Source organism: Rana temporaria, chromosome 2 (genome assembly GCF_905171775.1).
Source record: "Rana temporaria chromosome 2, aRanTem1.1, whole genome shotgun sequence".
Classification (NCBI taxonomy): Eukaryota; Metazoa; Chordata; class Amphibia; order Anura; family Ranidae; genus Rana; species Rana temporaria.
Genome location: NC_053490.1, coordinates 535763509 through 535790557, shown reverse-complemented (window position 1 = coordinate 535790557; position 27049 = coordinate 535763509). Strand labels below are relative to the sequence as shown.

At 45.9% G+C, this 27049-nt stretch overlaps 1 protein-coding gene across 1 annotated transcript; it reads right to left on the bottom strand.

Annotated features, from left to right (window-relative positions):
* Positions 1–22330: 22330 nt before the first annotated feature.
* LOC120928389 lies at positions 22331–26715 on the bottom strand. The gene is made up of 2 exons (XM_040339487.1): positions 26337–26715; positions 22331–22680 (listed from the first exon to the last, which is right to left on the bottom strand). The coding sequence occupies exons 1-2, from the start codon at positions 26713–26715 to the stop codon at positions 22331–22333; spliced, it is 729 nt and encodes a 242-aa protein (XP_040195421.1).
* Positions 26716–27049: the final 334 nt, after the last annotated feature.

The window sequence follows — 27049 nt, the reverse complement described above, 5'->3', positions numbered from 1 at the left end:
ATAAAAGAGAAGAGAGGCGCCTCTAAGTGTAGCAATATGTTGCAAAATGTTGTACCTTCATTAAATGCAACCATATTGCTACACTTAGGCCCCGTACACACGACCGGATCTATCCGCTGGGATTGATCCGCGGATCAGTTCCAGCGGACAAATCCGGTCGTCTGTACGGCCTAGCGGATATTTATCCGCGGAGATTCCTCCGGCCGGTCCATTTCAAGCGGATATAAATTTCTTAGCATGCTAAGAAATCTATCCGCTTGAATCGGGACCAGTTGATTGATCCGGTGGTCTGTACAGACTCACCGGATCAATCCGTCCTCTCCCCTCCCTCGCATGCGTCGTAATGATTCGACGCATGCGTGGAAGTACTTACCTTCCAGCGTCGCGCACGTCACTGCGTCATCGCGACACGTCACCGCGGAGGAATTCTGCACGGATTTTGATCCGATGGTGTGTACACGCCATCGGATCCAAATCCGGTCGTGTGTACGAGGCCTTAGAGGCGCCTCTCTTCGCTTTTATACTCAGTTGTGACATGACGCTGCTCTTATATCAAGACATCGCTTTTATATCAAGTAAAAATGTATTTAAAAATGTTGCTCGTCTTGCAAAACGCATTTTATGACGATGAGTGAATGAGAAACTTATATAGCGCAACACATGCGAACTGAATCGCCTCTGGGCGATGTATTTAATATGTATTGTCATATGTCACCCAGTGTTAGTTCTCCCGCAACCCGCTCTAAAGAGCTGGCTGGGGCGGACTGACGCTGGTTGAGATAAGCTTCCTGATTTGGAGAAGGGTGTTTGCAGAGTGAGGATGTCTGCCAGCGAAAGGGCCCCTGTGTGATGCACAGACGTTCGCCTGGGGGGGATGTGTCCGCTCTGTAAGCGCATTATCGGTTTAGCGGATGTATGCTCTTGTCACCTCTATATGCCTGATCAACATTTATGTGATGACATGAGCGCTCAGCATACACCTGAAGATAAGCTCCCCTCATCAGGAACTGTGATCATTGGTTATTGTATTATTATTGTATCGTATCGTGTTGTTGTTGTATTCTATTCATGTATTGTATGTATTTAAATAACCCTGTTGGAAGGGATATCCTTATATGGTCATCTGCTGGGTGGAGCTCACACCCAGTGAGCTCACTTCCTATGGAGGAGGTCACATGCAGTGACACGCAAAAAATGTCAGGTAGGAAAAGGAGGAAAAAGGGAAAGGGAGAAAGAAAAAGGGGGGAAGGGAGAGGGGGAGGGATGGGAGAGATTGGGTTTAAAGGAGATGAAAAGGAAAGGGTGGAAAGTCAGCCAGTTGGCTTAAAGAGGATTACTTTTAGCAACACTGTTATGATCAAATGGGAGGAGTCAGTGATACATTTAAATTATTTATTAGTATCAAAATTTGTTTAAGGCATTAAAAATTACAAGTTTAATGAAAATATTATATATATCAATGGTGGCCAAAATAATATTGATGGCTACCTTCAAAAGGTAAAAATACAAGAAACATGCGCAATAAATACAGACAGGACACAGACAAACATTTAACAACTAGCGTGATCCGGACACGTTCTGTTCAGACCGTTCATGTATCGACACTCTAAATTTAATGTTAATAATTTGGATGCAAAAGTATAATAACAATGAAGTATAACCGGACAAGTATAGTCCCTACTACACCAGCTAAGCTGTTTGCATCTAACCAATGGGGTGTCGATATTAAGTGAATGGGGCTGAACATAGGCTGGGAGGGGGTGGGAGGAGGAGGAGATGGATATTGCTGGATTATTAGTGATTGGACTATTAGTTGGTAGTGGATAGACTGAAATGTCTGTTAATGGTTAGTCCTAGAGTTATTCAGAAATCACAGTAAAGTCCAGGTGTTTTGGAGGGTAAACAATTTATACTGATCGCTGATCATTTAGTTGTTCAAGGTGACACGGATGGCTTACTTTGGCTGAGTAAGTGTTTCGCTGTTGCTTAGATGCAAAGTATAGCTGTATATTTATTGTTACATGCTATGTCAGGGGGTACCAACAATGAGTGTAGACATGTTTCAGACAATATATATTCTGAGGCTAAACACTATATCCAGTGTAAGAAGCCAGTATGAGTTAGGTTGTACAGCAAGTCATCCCAAATAAGGGAGAATCAATACTTTACCAAACCATGGTAGGCAGGGCGTATGGAGCGAGTCCGTCTTTGTGCTGCTTTGCGCTGCTGTTTGTGATGTAGACCGCACAGTTGAGATGGCTCTTTTTTCAATTTCCTCTGTTGTGGTCGGTACAGTGCTGAAATTTGTTGGTCAGCTGGGAGATGTTTATCTTCTAGCACCTTGCGGTGATGTTTCCCTTGTTGCTGCCGATTCATACATACAGGTACTGTGTTGCAGCTTATGACTTGTATTGTGGTCAACGCGATCAGCGTGATCCACCCGTGTCGGGGTGATAGACGCCTCCAATCCTCCGATCCTTCATTCACCGACTCCTAGCTTCCGGGGTCAGGTGATCGCGCTACTGGGTGACGTCAACGCGTTTCGCCAGGCGCATTGGCGTAGCTTCGTCTTGGACGTGTTGGGCTTGGACAGCGGTATGATATTTATACTAGAGGCTGTCCCTGTCCGTCACCAATTAGGAAGAAAACGGAAGTATTATTGTCCTGTTGCGGACATAGTATATATGGTTCTAGTATTGGTTCAAATAACTTGTTTGTATTAGAACATTATTATACAATATGGACGTATGGTTATATTTCTTGTTAGTTCATAGAGGAAACAAATCATTATTAATTTTCTTAAATATAAAGACTGTCGTCCATATGTATATGCATGGTTCTAAAAAATCCACTTTTCAATATTTTTCACATCTTTTGGATGATGGGGGAATTGAAGAAGGGAAGGGAAGGGATAGGGAGGAGTACATATAAAGACAAATTGGGTGGCAAAAAAAAATAAATGAAATGAAATGGAAAATAAAAAATTAAAAAATTAAATAAAATAAAAGAATGGGAGATTACAAGAATTAGAATGGGGGGTAAATCATCCATTGGATGTGTGAATATATATGGCTTAATTGAGATTTTTATTCTACAATAGAGTCCAAAATAAGTGTAAATTCGGCAAGATGCCTATAATTGGACTTGTATGTAGAAATTGGAAGAGGGGGGGAGGGGAAAGGAGGGAAGGAAAGGGAAGGGAGATGGTATATGAGAGAGTCAGGAGTACCTTAGAATTTTGATGATTTTGGAGGGAGGGGGGAGTGGGAGTGTGTTGAAGCATCAGTATGAGGGGGTATTTTTAGTGGCCTGGATATTTTGAGACCAGTGTAGCTGGTCGTATTGGGTACCTATCATGGTCTATAAGTCAGGGGTCCAAGAAGACCTGCAGGTTAAGTTCCGTGTTTAGGCCCACGGGTGTCAAAGATTTCAAATGGTATACCCACCATTTTTCTTTCTGCAGTAAGACTCTATCAAAGTCACCACGACGTTTTGGAAGTTTAAGGGCATAAATGCCCTTGACCGTCAGGCCTTTCGAGCATCTGTTGTGGCATAATGCGAAGTGCTTAGCGAGGGGTTTTTCAGGTTCTTTGATTTTTTCATTTATCTCTCTAAGATGTTCACCCATGCGTATTTTTAGGGCTCGTTTAGTTTTCCCCACATAGATTTTGGGACACGGGCAAGTAATAATATAGATGACTCTGGTTGTGGCACAGTTTATTAGACTCCTTATTTCATAGGATCCCTCACCATGAGCATCAGCGAAACTTGAAGTTCTTTCAACATAAGGGCAAACCTGGCATTTATTGCAAGGAAACATACCAAGTGTCCTTGGATAGTGTGATAACCAAGTGGTTTCCGGTTCCTTTGTGAATTCTGAACGTATCAAGACATCGCCGATACTCCTGGATCTACGGGCGACTAATTTTGGGGATTCACCAACAATGTCCGTCAGGGTGGGTGCATTTCGTAGAATGCCCCAGTGTTTTTCTAAAACTTTACGGACATTGTCCCATTGGGAACCGTAGGTGGTGATAATTCTAATGGGTTCTACCTTCACTGGTGAGAGATTGTCAATGGTTCTTTTCTTTGTAAGGAGGTCCATACGGTCCCGTATTGCCGCCCTTTTTCTGGCTTTTTTAATTTGTCCGTGGGTGTATCCACGTTCTCGAAAGCGAGAGTATAACTCTTGGCTTTCTCGTCTATAGTCCACTGGATTGGAACAGTTCCTCTTTATACGGAGGAACTGGCCAACCGGGATCCCATTTTTGAGCCAGTTCGGATGGTGGCTGGTTGCATACAGTAAGGTGTTCGCTGCTGTATCTTTACGATATGTACACGTTTGTAATTTGTTATTTTTCAATGTTATTTGTAAATCCAAAAAAGACAATTTTTCTGCATGGTAAGTGAATGTTAAATGGATATTACGTTTGTTGATGTTCAAGTTTTGTAAGAACAAATTTAGGAGTTCAGGGGGTCCCTGCCAGATCATTAGTACGTCATCGATGTACCGCCACCACGTACGTACGTGGCGGCGGTACATCGGGGACGTATACACCTCTTTTTCCTCCCAGAGGCCCAGATGGAGGCATGCGTATGCGGGTGCCCAGGCTGCTCCCATGGAGGTCCCCCTTATTTGGTGATAATAAGAGTTTAGAAATTGGAAATAGTTGTTATTCAATGCTAGATGTAATAGCTCTATGATGAATTCGTTTTGTGGGCCTGAGGCCGGATATGTAGATTCGAGGAAGGTCTCAACAGCCTCGATACCGACCTCATGCGGAATAGAGGTATATAGGGACTCTACATCGATCCCGACTAGCAAGATGTCATCTGTTTCCTGTGGTATATCAAGGTCATTTAATTTGGCCAGGACATGTTGTGTGTCCTGGACAAATGACTTTAATTCAGTCACCAATTCTTTGAGGAGTAAGTCCAAATATTTGCCAACTCTCTCCAGTGGTCCATGACAGGCAGACACGATTGGTCTGCCTGGGGGGTCTATCAAACTTTTGTGGACTTTTGGTATGATATAGAATGTCGGTGTATTATAGTCTGTCACCACCAAGTAATTATATTCTTTCATAGTGAGGAGCCCCTCATCTCTCGCTAGTTTCAATTTGCAATTTAGAGTGTCAACAAGTCTGGGTAGGGGGTTGTGATCTAATTTACTATAGGTTGAGGCGTCATTTAATAGACGCTTAGCCTCACGCTCGTATTGTTCCTGTTTTAAGAGGACAACATTACCCCCCTTGTCACTATTCTTTATTATTATTTTATTATTGCTCTGCAATTCCTTTAAGGCCATGCGTTCATTATTTGAAAGATTGTCTTTAATTTTATGCGACCAGTCAATTTTTTCTAAATCCGTTTGTACCATGTCCAAAAATAGGTGTAACCACCTATTCTTTGAAATGGGGGGCATTTTAAGAGATTTAATTTGAAGATTAGCCCGTCGTACTGTAATAAGTGGTTCAGTATTTGGGGTTAAGTTTTCGTCTAGGAGTGAATTCAGGATATCCAGAGTTCGTTGATCTTCTGAATTTATCGGTTCAGTGGTTTTGGTCGTCTGGTCAGTTTTAGGGTATAGTGATCGAAAAAACACTTTTCGTAAGAAGAGGGCTATGTCCTTGAAAACGGTAAATTCATCCATATTGGAAACCGATGAGAAGGACATGCCCTTCTGGAGAAGGCTCAGGTGGTCGTTAGTCAAATTAAAGTCTGTAAAGTTAATAACTTTCAAATCCCCTGAATTGTCAATTGTTTTTTGAGGGGAATCAGAGTTTAATTTTTCTTTTGGCTCCTGGTGCAACTGCGTTCCTGCGTTGATTTTTGGCCACCATTGATATATATAATATTTTCATTAAACTTGTAATTTTTAATGCCTTAAACAAATTTTGATACTAATAAATAATTTAAATGTATCACTGACTCCTCCCATTTGATCATAACAGTGTTGCTAAAAGTAATCCTCTTTAACTACTTGCCGTCGCCGCACCGTCATTTTACGTCCACAAGGTGGCTCTCCTAGGCGAGACCACGTAAATGGACGTCCTACCCTTTAGCTGCCACTAGGGGCGCACGCGCGCCGCCGGAGGCGCGCGCGCGCGCCCCCCGCTCGCCCCCGACTCCCGTGCGTGTGCCCGGCGGGCGCGATCGCCGCCGGGCACACGCGATCGCTCGGTACAGAGCGGGGAACGGGAGCTGTGTGTGTAAACACACAGCTCTCGTTCCTGTCAGCAGGGGAAATGCTGATTTTCTGTTCATACAATGTATGAACAGAAAATCAGTGTTTCCCCAAGTGAGGCCACCCCCCCCCCCCACAGTAAGAACACACCCAGGCATACTTAACCCCTTCCCCGCCCCCTAGTGTTAACCCCTTCACTGCCAGTGGCATTTTTATAGTAATCTAATGCATTTTTATAGCACTGATCGCTATAAAAATGCCAATGGTCCCAAAAATGTGTCAAAAATGTCCGAAGTGTCCGCCATAATGTCGCAATACCGAAAAAAAAATCGCCGATCGCCGCCATTACTAGTAAAAAAAATATTAATAAAAATGCCATAAAAATACCCCCTATTTTGTAAACGCTATAACTTTTGCGCAAACCAATCAATAAACGCTTATTGCGATTTTTTTTACGAAAAATATGTAGAAGAATACGTATCGGCCTAAACTGAGGAAAAAAAATGTTTTTTTATATATTTTTGGGGGATATTTATTACAGCAAAAAGTAAAAAATATTCATTTTTTTCAAAATTGTCGTTCTATTTTTGTTTATAGCGCAAAAAAAAAAAAAACGCAGAGGTGATCAAATACCACCAAAAGAAAGCTCTATTTGTGGGAAAAAAAGGACGCCAATTTTGTTTGGGAGCCACGTCGCACGACCGCGCAATTGTCTGTTAAAGCGACGCAGTCCCGAATCGCAAAAAGTACTCTGGTCTTTGGGCAGCAATATGGTCCGGGGGGTAAGTGGTTAAGCCAACTGGCTGACTTTCCACCCTTTCCTTTTCATCTCCTTTAAACCCAATCTCTCCCATCCCTCCCCCTCTCCCTTCCCCCCTTTTTCTTTCTCCCTTTCCCTTTTTCCTCCTTTTCCTACCTGACATTTTTTGCGATAATAGCCCAGATTACAGCAACACAACCCACCTGGGCACACGATCAATATAGGCAATATATACTATTTCCTATATACAATAGTGGATTAATTGCGTCCATCCCTTTCCCTGACCGTTCCCTTCTTTTTACATACACATGCTGTGACATCACTTCCTGGGGGGATTTCTAATAAAAGGACCCTGTGAGGGCGTCGGCGGTCAGTGTTTGCTGGGATGCTGAAATGATGAGAACAGTCTGGTGATGTCTCTTGACTTGAATGAATGGAAAACCGAATGAATGGTGAGTGAATTTTAGCTTAAGAAGCATTATTACATTGAGACGAAATGTGTGTTATTATTAGAGACTTGGGGCCAGATTCTCAGTCGAGATACGACGGTGTATCTCCAGATACGCCGTCGTATCTCTGCATTGCGCCGTCGTATCTATGCGCCTGATTCTTGGAATCAGTTACGCATAGATATCTGTTAGATCCGACAGGTGTAAGTCTCTTACGCCGTCGGATCGTAACTGCATATTTACGCTGGCAGCCAGGTGGCGCTTCCGTCGAATTCCGCGTTGAGTATGCAAATTAGCTAGATACGCAAATTCCCGAACGTACGCCCGGTCGACGCAGTAAAGTTATGCCGTTTACGTTAGGCTTTTCCCGGCGTATAGTTACCCCTGCCATATGGTGGCGTAAGTGCGGCGTAACAATGTTAAGTATGGCCGTCGTTCCCGCATCGAAATTTGATAAAGTTACGTCGTTTGCGTAAGTCGTCTGTGAATATGGCTGGACGTCATTTACGTTCACGTCGAAACCAATGACGTCCTTGCGGCGTACTTTGGAGCAATGCACACTGGGAAATTCCACGGACGGTGAAAAACGTCAATCACGTCGGGTCACGCAACATTTACATAAAACACGCCCCCCTGTTACAAATTTGAATTAGGTGGGCTTACGCCGGCCGATTTACGCTACGCCGCCGCAACTTACAGAGCAAGTGCTTTGAGAATACAGCACTTGCCCGTCTAAGTTGCGGAGGCGTAACGTAAATCAGATACGTTACGCCCGCACAGATATGCGATCGGACGTGAATCTGGCCCTTGATATCTGGCGGTGTGCTCTGCGTACAGCCTGATTTCGCTGACAATGTGCAAGCGACCTGATAAAGCACACCAATCAAAAACTAATAACAAATTACAATAAAGTGCAAAAAAAGGTCAGAAATTATTTATCATTTCACAATAATGTGCAAAGAAAGTGCGACGGACAAACCTTAAAGTGCAACGAATTGCGATAGTAGAGTTCTTCTTCCACAAAGTGCCGTCATGAATATACAAATTGTCGATCCCTTACAATATCCTCTAAGGCCGGCCTGTGTGCTCATTTGTGTGGGGCACGCCAACCCAATTACTTGAAAGGCCGCTGTACCTGTGGGAAATGCGTGTGGGGGGGGGGTCCCTGACCCTGACCCTTGCACCATGTGGTTTCGCACACTCGAAAACACACACCGCATTTTCAGATGCATGGAGGGCGCAAATTGGGAGCACCGCTTTTTCAAAGCCGGGCACCCCTTCCATAGACTCCCATGTTAAACGGTCATTTCTCTGGTGACTTTGGGGACCCGTTACTGGACAGTCATAGGTCGCCTGGACCCGGAACTTGGCACACAAGTAGTCCCATTTCTCCTCTACAAGTGTGCAAAGTTTGTTGTCTGGGGAACCTACAGCTGGGGAGCACCGATTTTTCAAAGCTGGGCATCCCTTCCATAGACTCCCATGTTAAACGTCAGTCTAGTCATGGGCACAGTGAGGCATGGGCACAGTGAGGCATGGACATGGACACAGTGAGGCATGAGCACAGTGAGGCATGGACACAGTGGGGCATGAGCACAGTGGGGCATGAGCACAGTGAGGCATAGACACAGTGGGGCATGAGCACAGTGAGGCATAGACACAGTGGGGCATGAGCACAGTGAGGCATAGACACAGTGGGGCATGAGCACAGTGAGGCATGGACACAGTGAGGAATGCACATGGACACAGTGAGGCATGGACACAGTGAGGAATGCACATGGACACAGTGAGGCATGGACACAGTGAGGAATGCACATGGACACAGTGAGGCAAAGTGAGGCATGCACATGGACACCATAGGCTTATACTTGAGTCAATAAGTTTTCCCCATTTTTTTGTGGTAAAATGGAGGTACCTCCGCTTATATTCGGGTCGGCTTATACTCGAGAATATACAGTACCTAGAGGGATCTGTCCCCCGCCGTCTCTGCACTGAGAACCGAGCCACCGAACACCACCAATGGCTCGGTCCTCACAGACCCCCTAGAGGAGAGCTGCTGCCTGTCAGTCAGTATCTCTCCTCTCTGCTCCACCACGCTCACTGGAGCGCTGAGCTGTGGAAAGGCTCGCTGAGACTGCCATCAATCAAGGCAGCTGGTGGATCCAGACTTGGAAGTCGGAATGGCGCGCTGCCTCAAGTCGCTCCTATTAGAACGGTTCAGTTGCCACGAATAGGGTGCGACTTGTCATGTTACTTTGAACTCTGAAGTCACGTTATAAGGTTGCGGCAATGTGAACCGGGGCTCAGGCCAATGACAGTGGGGTAGATTCAGCTAGGGGTGCGCACTGCTACGGCGGCGCAGCGTACCGTTTTTACGCTACGCCTCCGTAAATTACTGGAGCTACGCTTCATTCAGGAAGCATTTGCACCGTAATTTGCGGCGGCGTTTCGTAAAAGGGTCCGGCGTAAGCGCGCGTAATTTAAATGATCCCGTAGGGGGCGTGGATCATTTAAATTAGGCGCGTTCCCGCGCCGAACGTACTGCGCATGCTCCGTCGGAAAAACTTCCCGACGTGCATTGCGGTAAATGACGTCGCAAGGACGTCATTGGCTTCGATGTGAACGTAAATGTCGTCCAGCACCATTCACGAACGAGTTACGCAAACGACGCAAATTTTGAAAATCGCGACGCGGGAACGACGTCCATACTTACCATTGGCTGCGCCTCCTAATAGCAGGAGCAGCCTTACGGCGAAAACGACGTACGCAAACGACGTAAAAAACGAGCGCAGGCCGTGCGTACGTTTGTGAATCGGCGTTAGTATGCAATTTGCATATTCTATGCTGACAACTACGGGTGCGCCACCTAGCGGCCAGCGTCAGAATGCACCCTAAGATACGACGGCATAAGAGCATATGCCAGTGGTATCTTAGGCTACAGTCGGCGTATCGAGCTTTCTGAATACAGAAAGTCGATACGCCGGCGCTACTTAGCAATTACGCTGCGTATCTATGGATACGCAGGCGTAATTGCTTCCTGAATCTACCCCAGTGGATATTCGAATGTTTGAAAATTTACATTAATCCAGCAATTTTTTTAAAATAAATAGACCAGTATATGACCTCTGACACCTTACCGGAAGTTGAATATTCACATTCTTACATAAGCTCACTTATGTCTGGTTCTCTTTATAAGTATGTGACGAGATCCTTTGCTCGCCCGGTTCTGCTCTCCTGACACTCCTCTGCTACCAGTGAGTCGGCTTGCAGTTTGCAACGTCTGATGGTCCAGTCATCCAAGGTTCCGGGGTCCGAACTACAGCTATGTGCCGTTCAGACCCATTAAGAACACACACCAGGCAGGCTCAAGGTCCATGACAGTGGGGAAAAAAGGACGCCAATTTTGTCGCACGACCGCGCAATTGTCAGTTAAAGCGACGCAGTGCCGAATCGCAAAAAGGGGCCAGGTCTTTTACCTGCATTTTGATCCGGGGCTTAAGTGGTTAACAATGTATTGACACCCGCAGTGGATCGCAGAAGTTAGTGTGAACTGTGTGCAGAAGAGGAGCGATACGGGAACCGGCGCTGGAATCGCACTGCTTCCCGCATCACATCAGTGTGATCCCAGACTAAACCTTGAATGCCGGGATTTTTTATTTTTTTTTTAGCCTGGGCTCACACTGATGTGATGCTGGAAGCAGTGCGATTCCAGCGCCGGTTCCCGTATCGCTCATCTCCCACAGGCATCTCACACTGCCTTCTGCGAACCACTGCAGGTGACAATACATTGTTAATGACCCCCCAGATCGGTTCACAGATCGCAGTGCAAACTGTGAACTCGCACAGGAATCGGATCACATAGGTGAGAACACCCATGCGATTTCAGTGCGAGGGGGAAAAAGTCCCTGCACTTTCTTTTTCTGTGAATCGAATGCAAATTCAGCCATATAACTTTATGGCTGAACTGGCATCTGACAGACATCATATGTGATCGGCACCACAGCTGTGAATCACATGCCATGTCTGTGAATCGCATGCGATGTGAATCTGGGATTAAACACAAGTTATAATTTTTCTAATTGGGCTTTAATAATTCTGGAATTACAGGAAAATACCCAACAAAGGAAAAACACCCCAGAGCTCTGACACCAAACACTAGAAATACTGGAATCAGGTTGTATTTGCAGTGAAGATCCCCCCCCCCCCTGAGAATCCCCCATATTGTGCAGAGACTATAAAGGAAGATTCTAATTTCAAAACCCGACTGCAGTCACATCTTACAAAGTCCTTCTAGTTTTGTTTCCTTTTCTTCCGTTTTACAAAATTCCTGAATGTCCTTTCTGGGGTCTCATGAGATGGATGAGGAGCCCCATAGAGGAGAATCACAAAGCTTCAGAGGATCTGCACAGTCTGGAGTCACATCATTGCAAAGTGACAACCAGCTTGTTCCAAGGATCCGTGACCACTAGGGGGCGATGTGACCACACAGAGCGCTCCATTCAGAAGTATAACCAGTATTGATCTATGGACACAAAATATCCACTTACATTAACCACTTCAGCTCCGGAAAGTTTACCCCCCTTCATGAGCAGGCCGTTTTTTGCGATACGGCACTGCGCTACTTTAACTGACAGTACCCAGATAACATTTTTGTCCTTTTTTCACAATAATAGAACTTATTGCGTTTTTTTTTTTAATAGAGCAAAAAATTAAAAAGGAAAAAATTCAATCTCTTCATTAATTTATGCCAATATATATTCTGCTATGATTGCTTTGATGAAGGCTTCTTAGCCGAAATGCGTCAGCAAATAGCCTGTACCCATGTAACCAATGAAGTACTTTTATTGAAGAGCATCCAAGTTGAGAGCCCCTTTTTGTTTCAAATATGTATTCTGCTACAAGTTTTTGGTAAAAAAAATCCCAATAAGCGTATATTGATTGGTTTGCACAAAACTTATAGCGTCTACAAAAATGGGGATATTTTAATACATTTTTTATTTTATTTTTTACTAGTAATGGCTGCGATCAGCGATTTTTTAGCAGGACTGCGATATTGCAGTGGACAAATCTGACACCTAACTGATACTTTTTGGGGACCAGTGACACAAATACAGTGATCAGTGCTAAAAAAAATATGCACTGTCACTGTACTAATGACACTGGCAGGGAAGAGGTTGACATCAGGGGTGATCAAAGGGTTAACTGTGTTACCTATGAGTGTTTGCTAACTGTGGGGGAGGGGTGCTTTGGCTGGGGGAATGTAAAGATTTGTGTCCCTGCTTATCAGGAACACAGGATCAGCACATTCCCCTTTCACAGAACAGCGGTCTGCCTTGTTTGCATACCACTGTTCTGCCTTTCTCCTCAACGATCGTTGGGTCCTGGCAAACATTGTGTCCACTGGACCCGCTGATTGGCGGCTGAACACGTGCGCCCCAGACCCGGAAGTGTCAGGTCGCGTACCAGGTATGTGATCTGGCACAGAGCGGCTGCCCTGCTGCAGTAAAACTACGGTGGGCGGCCCGCAAGTGGTTAAAGTAGAACTAAAAGGAAGTACACACTCTGAAGCAACGGCTGTTTTTTTTATATATACATTAATTTCTGCATTGGTTCCAGAACTATTCCGACTCCATCAAATGGAAGGCCATTCAGCCACGAGGAGCCCGAGGAACCTCCATCACCTCTGGAGGAATCCTGGCTGAGAATGGCGAGACTGGAGATTGTTGGTGAATTATTTGTACAGGAAGATGGCAAAGAAGGGAAACCCAACAACCACATTCTGAATTTTATTACAGATAATAATAACATATGTACAAAATATGTATAAAATAACGCATAGAAAAAATACAGTTTACTTCTGCCCCAGAATTGTGACAGTGACTGATATAAATCTGATACAAATGCTAAAAAGACAGGAAAAAAATATACAATTTACTTTCCCCTCCATTGAGAGCAATCTTGTGTCTTGTATGTAGAGGAGAAGAGGACCTGTCCTCCATAGAGGAAGGGAGGCTCAGAGATGTGATCACATTCTGGACAGATAATAGATCCTCATTGTACATAGACCGGTACACTTTACACATTCCATGCCTCATTATTGCACATTTTCTATTTGCTGAGTGCTTTATCCTGAGATAATTCAATGATAACGGGAGAATTGGGAGAAGCGGTATTCACTGATTGTACAGTTGGGAGAACTAATACTGTATATGCATATAGTAATATAGATACAGACAGTACAGATTATTCCATCAGAAGAACCATTACATACACATCATATAAATTATACTATTTACAACATAAAAAGGTGAATGTTTCTCTGAGTTTCTTTCCATCCTATACAATATATATATACGTTGTACATGTTCAGTTTCAGTGCTCAATGCAATATTCACCTCTGGAATTGTCCCCTGCAGAACCTCATCATCACCACAAGATGTCCTCGGTCTTCCAGGTTGAGGGATATCCAGTGTGACTAGACCTGCTGGAGGACTGAGGAAAGATTGTGGCCCGGATTCACAACGGACTTACGACGGCGTATCTCCACGTACGCCGGCGAAAGTCCAAATCCGAGCCGTCGTATCTATGCGCCTGATTCATAGAATCAGTTACGCATAGATTTGGGAAAGATACGAGCGGCGTAAGTCTCCTACGTCGTCGTATCTTGGGGTGCATATTTACGCTGGCCGCTAGGTGGCGCTTCTGTTGATTTCCGCGTTGAATATGCAAATGAGCTAGATACGCCGATTCACAAACGTACGTGCGCCCGGCGTATCAAGATACGTCGTTTACGTAAGGCGTCTGACCGGCGTAAAGTTACCCCTCATAAAGCAGGGGTAAGTCATGTTAGGTATGGACGTCGGAAACGTACGAACAGCGACGTATTTTACGTTGTTTGCGTAAGTCGTCCGTGAAAGGGGCTGGGCGTAGGTTACGTTCACGTCGACTAAGCATTGAGCGGGCGTAATTTACTTTAAAAATTTGACGTGTTACTGAGCATGCGCGCGCATGCGCCGTTCGTTCGGCCATGCATCTACATGGGGTCAAGCTTAATTTAAATACAACACGCCCAAGACCTGCCTACTTTGAAATGCACGCTCTTACGCCGGCCGATTTACGCTACGCCGCTGTAACTTAGGACGCAAGTGCTTTGTGAATACAGCACTTGCCTCTCTAAGATGCGGCGGCGTAGCGTAAATGATACGCTACGCCCGCACATAGTTACGCCTGCACATAGTTACGCCGCCCTACGTGAATCTGGGCCTGTGGGTGCAGAGCGATATGATGCCGCCCCCTGTGTGGACATGCCCTCCCCCCACTCACTGTGTAATATTGCAGAGAGCAATCAGTGTGCCACATTGTGCATCATCCAAGACTTCCCACCCTGGGAGAAGACCAGAGAGGATGTGAACCCAGCGTGCCACATGGCCAGAAGACATCAGAAAAAGGTAAGTAAAAAATGTTAAAAAACACACATACATATTGGGGGGGGGGGGGGGTTACCAATCAGAAAATCCTGAGAAATGTAGGAAATAGATTTTTCCTGCTGGCAATGTTGTTATTCTGCACACTGACTGTAGTACATGCAGAGTGCAGTGTATAGTCCTGGGATCTCACAGATGCCTGGAATGGAGGCGGATGATGAGATCATATAACTCCAGTGTATATGTTTGAAGGTTACATCATCAGTGCCTGTCCAATGGGAGAAGGAAGAAGATGGTGGACCTGGAAGAAGAAGGGAAGGGCGTGGCATTGGCAGGGATGGAGTGGATGTGGGGGGGGCTCAGACCTCTCATCATTGGAGGAGAGCACACCCCGACATAAGTGCTGTGTATACTTCATATTAAGGCAAATGCTGGTGGACGTTATTCAGGGTTTAACCTCCTTTCAATATGCAAGTAAAATGTTGTTGTTTTTTTTTTAAGCATAGGGAGGGGCTGGACCCCGAGTCAAATTTTTATTGCTGTGGAGATTCATTATCTCTATTTGTCCTGGTGAAAAAACATAATGGGAAGTCTAAAAATGTGAAAATATCCTTCACTGGCCTTGGTGACAACTTTCTAAGACTCATTTCCTGTTGCACCCCAAGACAGGAAGTTGCTGCATTGGGACACAAGACAAAACATAACTTGATTGGCGTCATCACACTCTTCTCTTCTTTAACAAGAATGTCACATTTATGCAGATTTGTGTGTTGCGCTGCATAAAGTGCAGTGTGGTGTGAAGGGCTCATAGACAGCAATTATTATTAGAGTGTCCTTGTGTTTATCGATACATCTGGTGTGAACATTCCTGTGAAGGATATGCTTCAGTGTAATTCTCCCTGCTAGTAATTGTGTGTGTGTTAGAGGTAACAGGTGATTTCAGGTGTGACTCATTCCTCTGTTGAAATGTTAATGTCCCTTCCTCAGCCAGCTCCCTATTTGAAAGGGTAATTGATCTATTGTGTGTGTGAAGGAGACCTGTGTTTACTGTGATTAGAAGGGGCTCATGTTAATTATTCTGATTGCTTCATTGTGGTAATTACCTCTTCTATATGTGGGGCCAAGCTGTCTAGATAACGTATTCTGTTGCAACTATTAATTACCTTCACTGATGTCATTATCTAAAGAAATGTGGCTTCAGAGTCGGCGCCAAAGTGTCTGCCTATAATCTGTATGAGAGCCCCCACTGTGTGTGAAAAGGGGGTGGAGATTTCATTGTTCTTTGATTGAGGATTTAGCTTGTAAACTGCATATATACCTGGTAGCATGCTGCCATTAAAGTGTCTTGTTCCAGCAGTAAGCTCTGACTCATGTGTGGCTTATTGGGCGGTCCCAGGAATATTCCTCCTCGTGGAATATTGGGGTGATTTGCTTTTATGGGAAGAAGGGAATGCTTGACGGGGATATTCTAATTCCGTCACAACTGGTTGGCAGCAGCGGGATTTTCCCTTCTACTCTCCTTTACACCCGGATTCCAAGCAGACACTGGAAGAGCTACTGGAAGTTCGTGGAAGGATTGCTAGCAACAAAACCAAGCGGGTCATCATAGCAGAATTAATGGAGCTAGGCCAGGAGAACTTGGTTGCAGCAACGCCAGCAGTACAAGAGATGGAGACACCAGTGATTCAGGAGGAGGAATCGCCAGCCAACAAAGTAATGAGAGAGAAGCTAGCATGGTTCGGTCCGAACCCAACGGCGAATGTGGTGCTGAAAGTGATGGACCTGTTAGCGAAGGAGGCTAAACAAATAAGAGACGCAGAGCTACAGGAGGCTAAACAAATAAGAGATGCAGAACTACAGAAGGATAAACAAATAAGAGACGCAGAACTACAGTTAAAACTGGCAGCAGTCCAACAAGCAGCCGCACATTCTCCAAACAGTGAGTACAGCACAGCAGACGCAAGGAAGATTCCGTTTAGTGCTTTTAAAGCTTTTGATGAAAAGAACTGTGAAATTGATAACTACCTGGCAGATTTTGAGCGACAATGTAACCTGCACCGAATAGCTAGAAGAGACTGGGTTGCAATATTGTCAGGCAAACTGTCAGGCAAAGCTTCTGATGCTTTCCGGACTGTGCCAGATCAGGATATCCATAGCTACGCCCGGGTTAAAGAAGTGCTCCTGGCTCGTTATGCAGTAACCCCAGAGTCGCACCGACAGAAGTTCAGGGACTCACACAAAACCACGAAAGACTCTTATGCGGAATGGGCATGCCAGTTATCCCTGTCGGCCTCTAACTGGGTTAACAGCAGCCAGGCCACCACCGCAGAGGACATTTTGCAACTAATGCTCCTGGAGCAATTTTACAATCACATCCAGACGGACGTCAAAGATTGGGTGAGAGATCGCAGGCCCATGACTCTACCAGAGGCCGCGAAGTTGGCGGATGAATATGCGGATACTCGCAAGACAAACCAGGTCACACCACGGGTACAACCTCCATGACCAACGGCGCCCTCACACCCACCAGCCGATAGATACCAACCTCCTAACAGACCGGTGACATCTAGCCCTCGCTATCCACGCCAGGAGGACAACAAACGACGCTGCTTCCGGTGCAAACAGCTGGGTCACTTCAAGCAGAATTTCCCCATGAACGACAACACCAGGTCGAATTGGTCTCAACCTGGGTACCGCCCACCAGCAGCCCATTGTGTAGACTCGGCTTGGGATCCCCAGGAGCTGGGTCAGGAAGAACCATTGGGCACCCCTCATGGTACAATCTGTTATTACGGACAACAGGGAACACCATTGTCAGCTGGTCATGGGTGACAGCCATGAGCCGGAGGGGCCCTGGAGGGAGCTGGGCAGAAAGAGGCACCGCCGGCTACCCTCCAAGAAGAGGTCCTGGAAGCCGTATAACAAGCTGACCTGGGAGGAGAAGAAGCGACTGGAGGAGAGGGAGTCGCAGCGGGCGTCCCAGATGCGGGCCGAGATGTTCGCCAAGGGCCCACCGGTGGCCCCTTACACCACCACCCAGTTCCTGATGATGAAGGACCACGTGGAGAGCCTGCAGGACATGAGCAAGCAGGAGCTGATCCGTGAGTACATGGAGCTGGAGGAGTGCATAAGCCGCATGGAGGAGGAGAACAACCGCCTGAGGTCACAGCAGGCTGACCCCCCCAGGCTCCATGAACTGGAGATGGAGCTGGAGAAGCTCAAAGAGGAGAACCGGCGGCTGCGGAGGGAGCAGGGGGTGGCTGACCCTATGGGGCACTGATCCAACCCCCCCCCCCCCCCGGACTCTGAGCACCAGTGCTACAGCATTTCAACAAATATCAATTTTTCTTTTTATGAATCTCCTGTGATTGTCACTTCAGAGCCATAACCTGCCCCGCCCATAGCGGGACACCTAGACGGCGGCGCACAGACCCATTCGCCGTCTTCACACTGACTTCTGGTGACTCTGCAGATCGCACAAAGACTTGGGGACTGACCGGCGTGTGATCTGACGACCCGGTGGCATACCTGAGTCGGACTAAAAGCTCTGAACCCGTCAACCCTACTGGACCAGGAAAGGTCCAACCGGGATGCCGGAGCAGGGAGAAAAAAGGGGGCCATTGTGAAGGATATGCTTCAGTGCAATTCTCCCTGCTAGTAATTGTGTGTGTGTTAGAGGTAACAGGTGATTTCAGGTGTGACTCATTCCTCTGTTGAAATGTTAATGTCCCTTCCTCAGCCAGCTCCCTATTTGAAAGGGTAATTGATCTATTGTGTGTGTGAAGGAGACCTGTGTTTACTGTGATTAGAAGGGGCTCATGTTAATTATTCTGATTGCTTCATTGTGGTAATTACCTCTTCTATATGCGGGGCCAAGCTGTCTAGATAACGTATTTTGTTACAACTAGTAATTACCTTCACTGATGTCATTATCTAAAGAAATGTGGCTTCAGAGTCGGCGCCAAAGTGTCTGCCTATAATCTGTATGAGAGCCCCCACTGTTTGTGGAAAGGGGGTGGAGATTTCATTGTTCTTTGATTGAGGATTAGCTTGTAAACTGCATATATACCTGGTAGCATGCTGCCATTAAAGTGTCTTGTTCCAGCAGTAAGCTTGGCTCATGTGTGGCTTATTGGGCGATCCCAGGAATATTCCTCCTCGTGGAATATTGGGGTGATTTGCTTTTATGGGAAGAAGGGAATGCTTGACGGGGATATTCTAATTCCGTCACAGTTCCCTCATATTGAGGAAGTGCTCTGCTGCTTCTAATCAGGAATTATATGATAAAGGTCCTTTTTTTCATGATTGCCAACAACGCTCTGTTAGACAGTCAAACATTAGACTCTGAATACTGAGCTTCTCTACATGGAGTAGGGGGGGGGCCCATTTCTCTCAATAGATGAAAATTTGTTCAGAGTGGCAGGTGGGGATCCAATCGTATTGGTGGGTACGGAGCCATTCTGAATGGGTGGCACAGGTGTGACCTCTACCAGTGGAACATCTTGTGTAACATTGTTGGTGGGTATGGATCCATTCTGGATGGGTGGCACTGAACCATCCTTTGTCAGTGGCACATCTTTATAGACACCATTTCTCTTCAAATCTCTCTTTCTGCAGTAAATCTGGAAACATAAATCACACAAAATTGCAGATTATCACCAACATACAGCATTGGGGTTGTCCTCTCTCTAGTTTATTCCCATCCCCCATCATCCAATAGTCCATTCTCCCATGTGATTTGGTTCCCTGGGTCAGAATTCCCCGCACTCACCATTATGTATCCATCACAACTTTACCAACTGCTGTCTGTGCCAACACAGCAAATCTAAACCCCAAAACAAAAATGTAATATAGTGCAGCTTATCAGTCCTTAGATGTGGTGGCTGCATTCATTTTCTGGTGTTTCCCCTCTATTTCCACCTGCCTGGTATATCTGTGAATAACACACTTCCTGTCCTAGGGGTGACAACACTCATCACTGCACTGTATCTGTGTAGAGCAGAGTTGTCACCCTAGGCTGCTCTCCTGAATTGGACTACAAACAGATCTTCCTCTCCATTTCATGGGGGAGGGGAATTCATAGTAGAAGCTTGGAAGAAAAAGGACACTGAATATCTGGCAGGATCAAAAAATATTATCTGTACTTGCTGATGTTCTTGGACTAAAAAAAAAAAAAGAAGGCAAATGCAGCCACCACATTTAAAGGTCTGATATTTATTTAAAACCATCCCTATACACTCACCAACTTTTATCTGTACCGGATGTTACAGCACAGACCTCACCCACACACTAATGCCCTGTACACACAAGCGGAATTTCCGTCGGAAAAAGGTTGGATGTTTTTTCCGATGGAATTCTGCTGAAGCTTGGCTTGCATACACACGGTCACACGAAAGTTCTCTGAACTATGGAGTGTTAAGAACGCGCTGACATACGACACTACGACGAGGCGAGAAGTTCAATGCTTCCGAGCATGCGTCAAATTGTTTCTGAGCATGCATGTTTTTTTCCCCGTCGGAATTGCATACAGATGGTCGGAGTTTCCGATTGGAACTTTTTCCGTCAGAAAAATAGAGAACCTGTTCTCAATATTTTGCTGGTAGAAATTCCAACAGAAAAAGTCTGATGGAGCCTACACACGGTCGGAAATTTCCGCCCAAAAGCTCACATCTGAGTTTTGCTGGTGGAAATGACGCTTGTGTGTACGGGGCATAATTCTGCATCCACAAGGTGTCCCCTCCCCCCTCCCATGTATCCCCTTCATTCCCATCCCAAGATGAGCAAAATAAGAGCCCTGAGCTGGGTATAGCAGACATTGACTAAAGCATGAACATAAAACCAGAATGGATAAATAAAGAGTGATGGAAGAAGTGGAGTGTTTACTTTCCTGGAACAATTTCCGCTTTGGGTTTCCTCCAGTGCTGCTCACACAGTGATCAGTATTTGGTTCAGTTTGGCCAATCTCCTCCTTCAGTAAAGATCGTGGGCCAGATTCAGAGACAAGATACGACAGCGTATCTCCTGATACGCCGTCGTAGCTCTGAATGCGTGAGGTCGTATCTATGCGGCTGATTCATAGAATCAATTACGCATAGATCTCCCTAAGATCCGACCGGGGTAAGTGTCTTACACCATCATATCTTAGGCTGCATTTTCTGGCTGGCCGCTAGGTGGCGCTTCCGTATGTTTACGCGAGGAATATGCAAATTTAGTATTTACGCCGATTCAGAAACGAACGACCGTCCGGCGCTTTTTTTTACGTCGTTTGCGTTAGGCTTTTTCCGGCGTAAAGTTACCCATGCTATATGAGGGGTATGTGCCGTCGTTCCCGCGTTGAAATTTTACGTCGTAAGGGCTGGACGTCATTTACGTTCACGTCGATTCCAATACGTCCTTGCGGCATACTTTGGCGCAATGCACACTGGGATATTTTACGGACGGCGCATGCACCGTTCAAAAAAAATGTAAAAAACGCAGGGTCAAGTCAAATTTAAATACAACACGCCCCCAACATCCCCATTTGAATTACGCGGCCTTACGCCGCAACACATACGTTACGCCGCTGTAAATAAGGGTGCAAGTTCTTTCTGAATACAGAACTTGCACCCAAAGTTACAGCGGCTTTCCCCCCCTTTGCTCAATTGCCGCATCACTCGCCCGTCATCCGCCAGCCCTGCACTTGCTCCATCCAGGTTGTGGCTCCCCCACATGTCTCCTCTTAAGTACAGACAGTTGCTTCTCCTCTTGGGCCAATCAGGACGTAGGACTCATGGCCAATCGTGTCCCAGGACCCGCTTCCTGATTGGCTGGGAGGAGAAACAGGAAGAAAATAGTGAATATTAATTTGCTAATGTCACCCACCCTTTTTTTTAAGCCAATTAGAGCCTCAAGCTCTAATCACATGCTTATGCATGTAGATTAGGGGCTGGGCACATGGATTAGGGGGGTGCCCCTGTGCCCTGCATGAGCGGCCGCCACTGATAGGGAGTCTAAAGCAGCATTTTCTCCAGAAGCAGCAAGTATTTCACACCTTACATTGCTCTTTATGCTTTTCAGAAATGGCCAACATAACTTTCAGTATAGATCCATGTTAGATCGACAGAGTCTCTCTAGAGGCGGCTGCTGATCTAGAGGAATAATCCGATCACAGAAAGGAAAGATGTAATCATTACTCACCAGAGACACCGAGATAATCCCAATAATCACACCGAGCAATCCAGCAACAATGAGAAACATTCGGGATCTTGTATAATCTGATGGAAGATCTGTCAGAAAATAAATAGAATGATTAGAAGAGATCTCTGTGTGAGAGATTACATGTGTGATCACAATATACAATGTATCCTTCTACAGTCTGCTTTGTTACATTACTTATATATCAGCAAACTTCTGCTTTATTATAGAAACATAGTAAAGAGACGGCAGAAAAAGACATCGAGTCTGCCCATTTTTGTTGTTACCTTCATTGTCTATTATATATAACCTGCACACTGACACCATACTGTATATTTTATACACACATATATATAGTATATAGTGCAAGTCCCAGGGAAGAATGACACCCTCCTCTATTCCCCCAGTAATTGCCCCTCTCACCTCTGATCTCCAGCCGGTATTCCCGGATCTCCTCACTGACCGGATTTGTGATCCTGACCCGGAATCTCCTCTCGGCGTCGTCTCTCCGCACACCGGGGATAATCAGAGTCCTATTGTCATCTATCAGCCGGTATCTTTCAGGGAGAGGCTCCCCGTCCACCTCCCAGGTCACAGCGCTCTCTTCTCCAGAGAACTGGACGCTCACCGCCGTCTCCTCACCCAGCCGGCCCCCGGTACTGGTTATACTGGAGATGAGAACCGGATCTGGAGAAGGACATTCACCATCAGTCATAGGTCACCAACCCAGAGCACAGATACATGGAATAGAGTGCTAGCTCTTATTGTATGCTTATACTGAGTAGGACAGATGGGTAGATATCAGTAGGGAATACTAGAAACCAGTAGCGGTTGGTGGGTTTTTCTTTTGGGGGCGGCATTGACAGCACCCCCCCTTCCCCCTGGGTGGCCCAAGGCACGGCACTGACACCAACCCCCCTCCTCCAAGAGGCCGACGGGTGGCACTGACAACTCCCCCGGGCGGCCAGGCACCTACTTGATCTAAGACTGGCGGGCTGGGGTGTCCTCTCCTGGGGTGTGGGCAGCAGCTCTGGTGTCCGCTCCTCCCGAGGTTTCCGCCACCGTGTGTCTCCTCCTTAAAGTGGATGTAAACCCTCCATACACCCAGTGAAGTGAACAGCCTCAGATGATACACAGAGATTAACCAAATCTCCCTACATAGGTTTTTTATATCTATCTGCTGTCTTCACATTTATATACAGAAAGTTGAGATCTTGTTAGAAGATTTTCTCTTCCTGGTTACACAGAGTGTGATGTCTGGGCATACAGCCAAGATAGCCAACATTGATGATTGGAGGAAATGCACACACCCCCTCTCATCATAGGCAGAGACTCTCAGAGCTCAAATAGGAGCTGCTCTCTGCTACTCTATTTTAGCAACCTCCTTTGATAAAAGGTTCAGGCTGCTTTTGTCTAAAAAGTAATAATATATGTCAGGAGTTCTCAGGCTGATTACAGAGGAACCGTTCAGAAGAGAGCTATAAGACTCGGCTCATTGAAAAGAGGTAACAAAATACTGCAGATATACAGTGAGGAAAATAAGTATTTGAACACCCTGCTATTTTGCAAGTTCTCCCACTTGGAAATCATGGAGGGGTCTAAAATTGTCATCGTAGGTGCATGTCCACTGTGAGAGACATAATAAAAAAAAAAACAAATCCAGAAGTCACAATTTATGATTTTTTAACTATTTATTTGTATGATACAGCTGCAAATAAGTATTTGAACACCTGTCTATCAGCTAGAATTCTGACCCTCAAAGACCTGTTAGTCTGCCTTTAAAATGTCCACCTCCACTCCATTTATTATCCTAAATTAGATGCACCTGTTTGAGGTCATTAGCTGCATAAAGACACCTGTCCACCCCATACAATCAGTAAGAATCCAACTACTAACATGGCCAAGACCAAAGAGCTGTCCAAAGACACTAGATACAAAATTGTACACCTCCACAAGGCTGGAAAGGGCTACGGGGGAAATTGCCAAGCAGCTTGGTGAAAAAAGGTCCACTGTTGGAGCAATCGTTAGAAAATGGAAGAAGCTAAACATGACTGTCAATCTCCCTTGGACTGGGGCTCCATGCAAAATCTCACCTCGTGGGGTCTCAATGATCCTAAGAAAGGTGAGAAATCAGCCCAGGACTACACGGGAGGAGCTGGTCAATGACCTGAAAAGAGCTGGGACCACCGTTTCCAAGGTTACTGTTGGTAATACACTAAGACGTCATGGTTTGAAATCATGCATGGCACGGAAGGTTCCCCTGCTTAAACCAGCCCATGTCAAGGCCCGTCTTAAGTTTGCCAATGACCATTTGGATGATCCAGAGGAGTCATGGGAGAAAGTCATGTGGTCAGATGAGACCAAAATAGAACTTTTTGGTCATAATTCCACTAACCGTGTTTGGAGGAAGAAGAATGATGAGTACCATCCCAAGAACACCATCCCTACTGTGAAGCATGGGGGTGGTAGCATCATGCTTTGGGGGTGTTTTTCTGCACATGGGACAGGGCGACTACACTGTATTAAGGAGAGGATGACCGGGGCCATGTATTGCGAGATTTTGGGCAACAACCTCCTTCCCTCAGTTAGAGCTTTGAAGATGGGTCGAGGCTGGGTCTTCCAACATGACAATGACCCGAAGCACACAGCCAGGATAACCAAGGAGTGGCTCTGTAAGAAGCATATCAAGGTTCTGGCATGGCCTAGCCAGTCTCCAGACCTAAACCCAATAGAGAATCTTTGGAGGGAGCTCAAACTCCGTGTTTCTCAGCGACAGCCCAGAAACCTGACTGATCTAGAGAAGATCTGTGTGGAGGAGTGGGCCAAAATCCCTCCTCCAGTGTGTGCAAACCTGGTGAAAAACTACAAGAAACGTTTGACCTCTGTAATTGCAAACAAAGGCTACTGTACCAAATATTAACATTGATTTTCTCAGGTGTTCAAATACTTATTTCCAGCTGTATCATACAAATAAATGGTTAAAAAATCATAAATTGTGATTTCTGGATTTTTTTTTTGATTATGTCTCTCACAGTGGACATGCACCTACGATGACAATTTCAGACCCCTCCATGATTTCCAAGTGGGAGAACTTGCAAAATAGCAGGGTGTTCAAATACTTATTTTCATCACTGTATGTGCCCAGCTGAAATTTCATGAATCGGGTTTACATCCACTTTAAGTGCTAGGCAGCCTGACGCTTTGGCCAATCAGGAAACAGGTTTCATGACCTGCCTCCTGATTGGAGGAGAGGAACTTTAGTGTGAAAAAAGTGAAAATTAATTCACTATTGTCACACAACTGGGTGGGACGCAATGCTCTGTGCCTCAAGCCCACCCTTTTTTTGAAGCCTATTAGAGCCTCTGGCCCGGATTCACGTAGAACCGCGTATCTTTGTGCGGGCGTAACATATCCTATTTACGTTACGCCTCCGAAACTTTTACAGGCAAGTGCCGTATTCTCAAACGAAAGTTGCGGCGGCGTAGTGTAAATAGGCCGGTGTAAGCCCGCCTAATTCAAATGTGGTAGATGTGGCCGTGTGTTATGTAAATTTAATGTGACCCCACGTAAATGGCGCTTTTTACGAACGGCGCATGCGCCGTCCGTGAAAGTATCCCAGTGTGCATGCTCCAAATTAACCTGCAAGAAGCCAATGCTTTCGACGTGAACGTAAATGACGCCCAGCCCTATTCGCGAACGACTTACGCAAACGTCGTAAAATTTTCAAAATTCGAAGCGGGAACGACGTCCATACTTAACATTGGTATGCCTCATATAGCAGGGGTAACTTTACGCCGGGAAAAGCCTAACGTAAACTGCGTATCTGTACTGCGTCGGGCGTACGTTCGTGAATTGGTGTATCTAGCTGATTTACATATTTCTAGGCGTAAATCGGCGTACACGCCCCTAGCGGCCAGCGTAAATATGCAGTTAAGATACGACGGCGTAAGAGACTTACGCCGGTTGGATCTAATACAAATCTATGCGTAACTGATTCTAAGAATCAGGCGCATAGATAGGACGGCTCGGACTCAGAGTTACGACGGCGTATCTGGAGATACGCCGGCGTAACTCGTACGAGAATCCGGGCCTCTGGCTCTAATCATGTGCTTCTAACCCACCCAATCCATAGTCCGGTGTCCTGATATGTAGATCAAGGGGCCAGACGTGTGGATAGGGGGGGGGCACCCATGCGCCCTCTAAGAACGGTCCGCCCCTGCTGGAAACCTGTTACATGAAGAACTCCTTTCCTCTCTTCCCTCATCCTGTATAACAGACACTTCTTCCCCCATAGAGTACAATGCAGTGTGGAGAGAAGTGTGATGCAGAATACGGACTCTTACCCAGAACACGGATCTCTGTAGAGGACATCAGATATCCCGGATCACAGTGACACCAGACATTATATACACAGGAGTCGTCCTTCCTGGCCTGTGTCAGCTTCCAGCAGCCGCTCCCTGTGTGCAGTTGGAGTCTGGAGTCATGTGATTTTGTGAAGTTATAATAACAGTGACTTTCCAGCAATGTCCTATCCTCCCCTCTGCATTGTCTGTACAGCTCCTTAGTCACTTCTTCATCATCCTGAGGACACTTCATATTACAGTCAGTGATGTCTGATCCGCTCTGTATATACACCGTTCCTGATGACACCGATATGATCATCATACACAGGAGGAGACCTGGGGGGAGAAGACACATCAGAAATGTGAGCAGAACTTTCATAGGGTCCCTGAATTCCAACTGCAATTTATGGTATCATGAATATGAACATAAGCAAGAAAAACATCCCAGCAGAGAAAAAAACATTGGCGCATATTTATTTTTACAAAGCACTCGCTCCCACTCGCTGTTAAAGATACGCTGGGTTTCCCCGGCGTAAGCCAGCGTAGGTGGAAGTGGGTGTGAGCCATGCTAATGAGGCGTGACCCCATGCAAATTATGGGCCAAGCGCCATAGAAGTACTTAAAATGAATGGCGCATGCGCCGTCCCGTGGACGTATCCCAGTGCGCATGCTCGGAATTACTCCCTAAGATACGACGGATCACTGCCTACGAC

Bases quoted from the DNA above. Each gene is read 5' to 3' on its own strand.
- LOC120928389 (XM_040339487.1), bottom strand. From the start codon at position 26,715: ATGAAAGTTCTGCTCACATTTCTGATGTGTCTTCTCCCCCCAGGTCTC. The intron at 22,681-26,336 runs GTAAGAGTCCGT...GTCCTTCTCCAG, and splicing joins TACAGAGATCCGTGTTCTGG to ATCCGGTTCTCATCTCCAGT.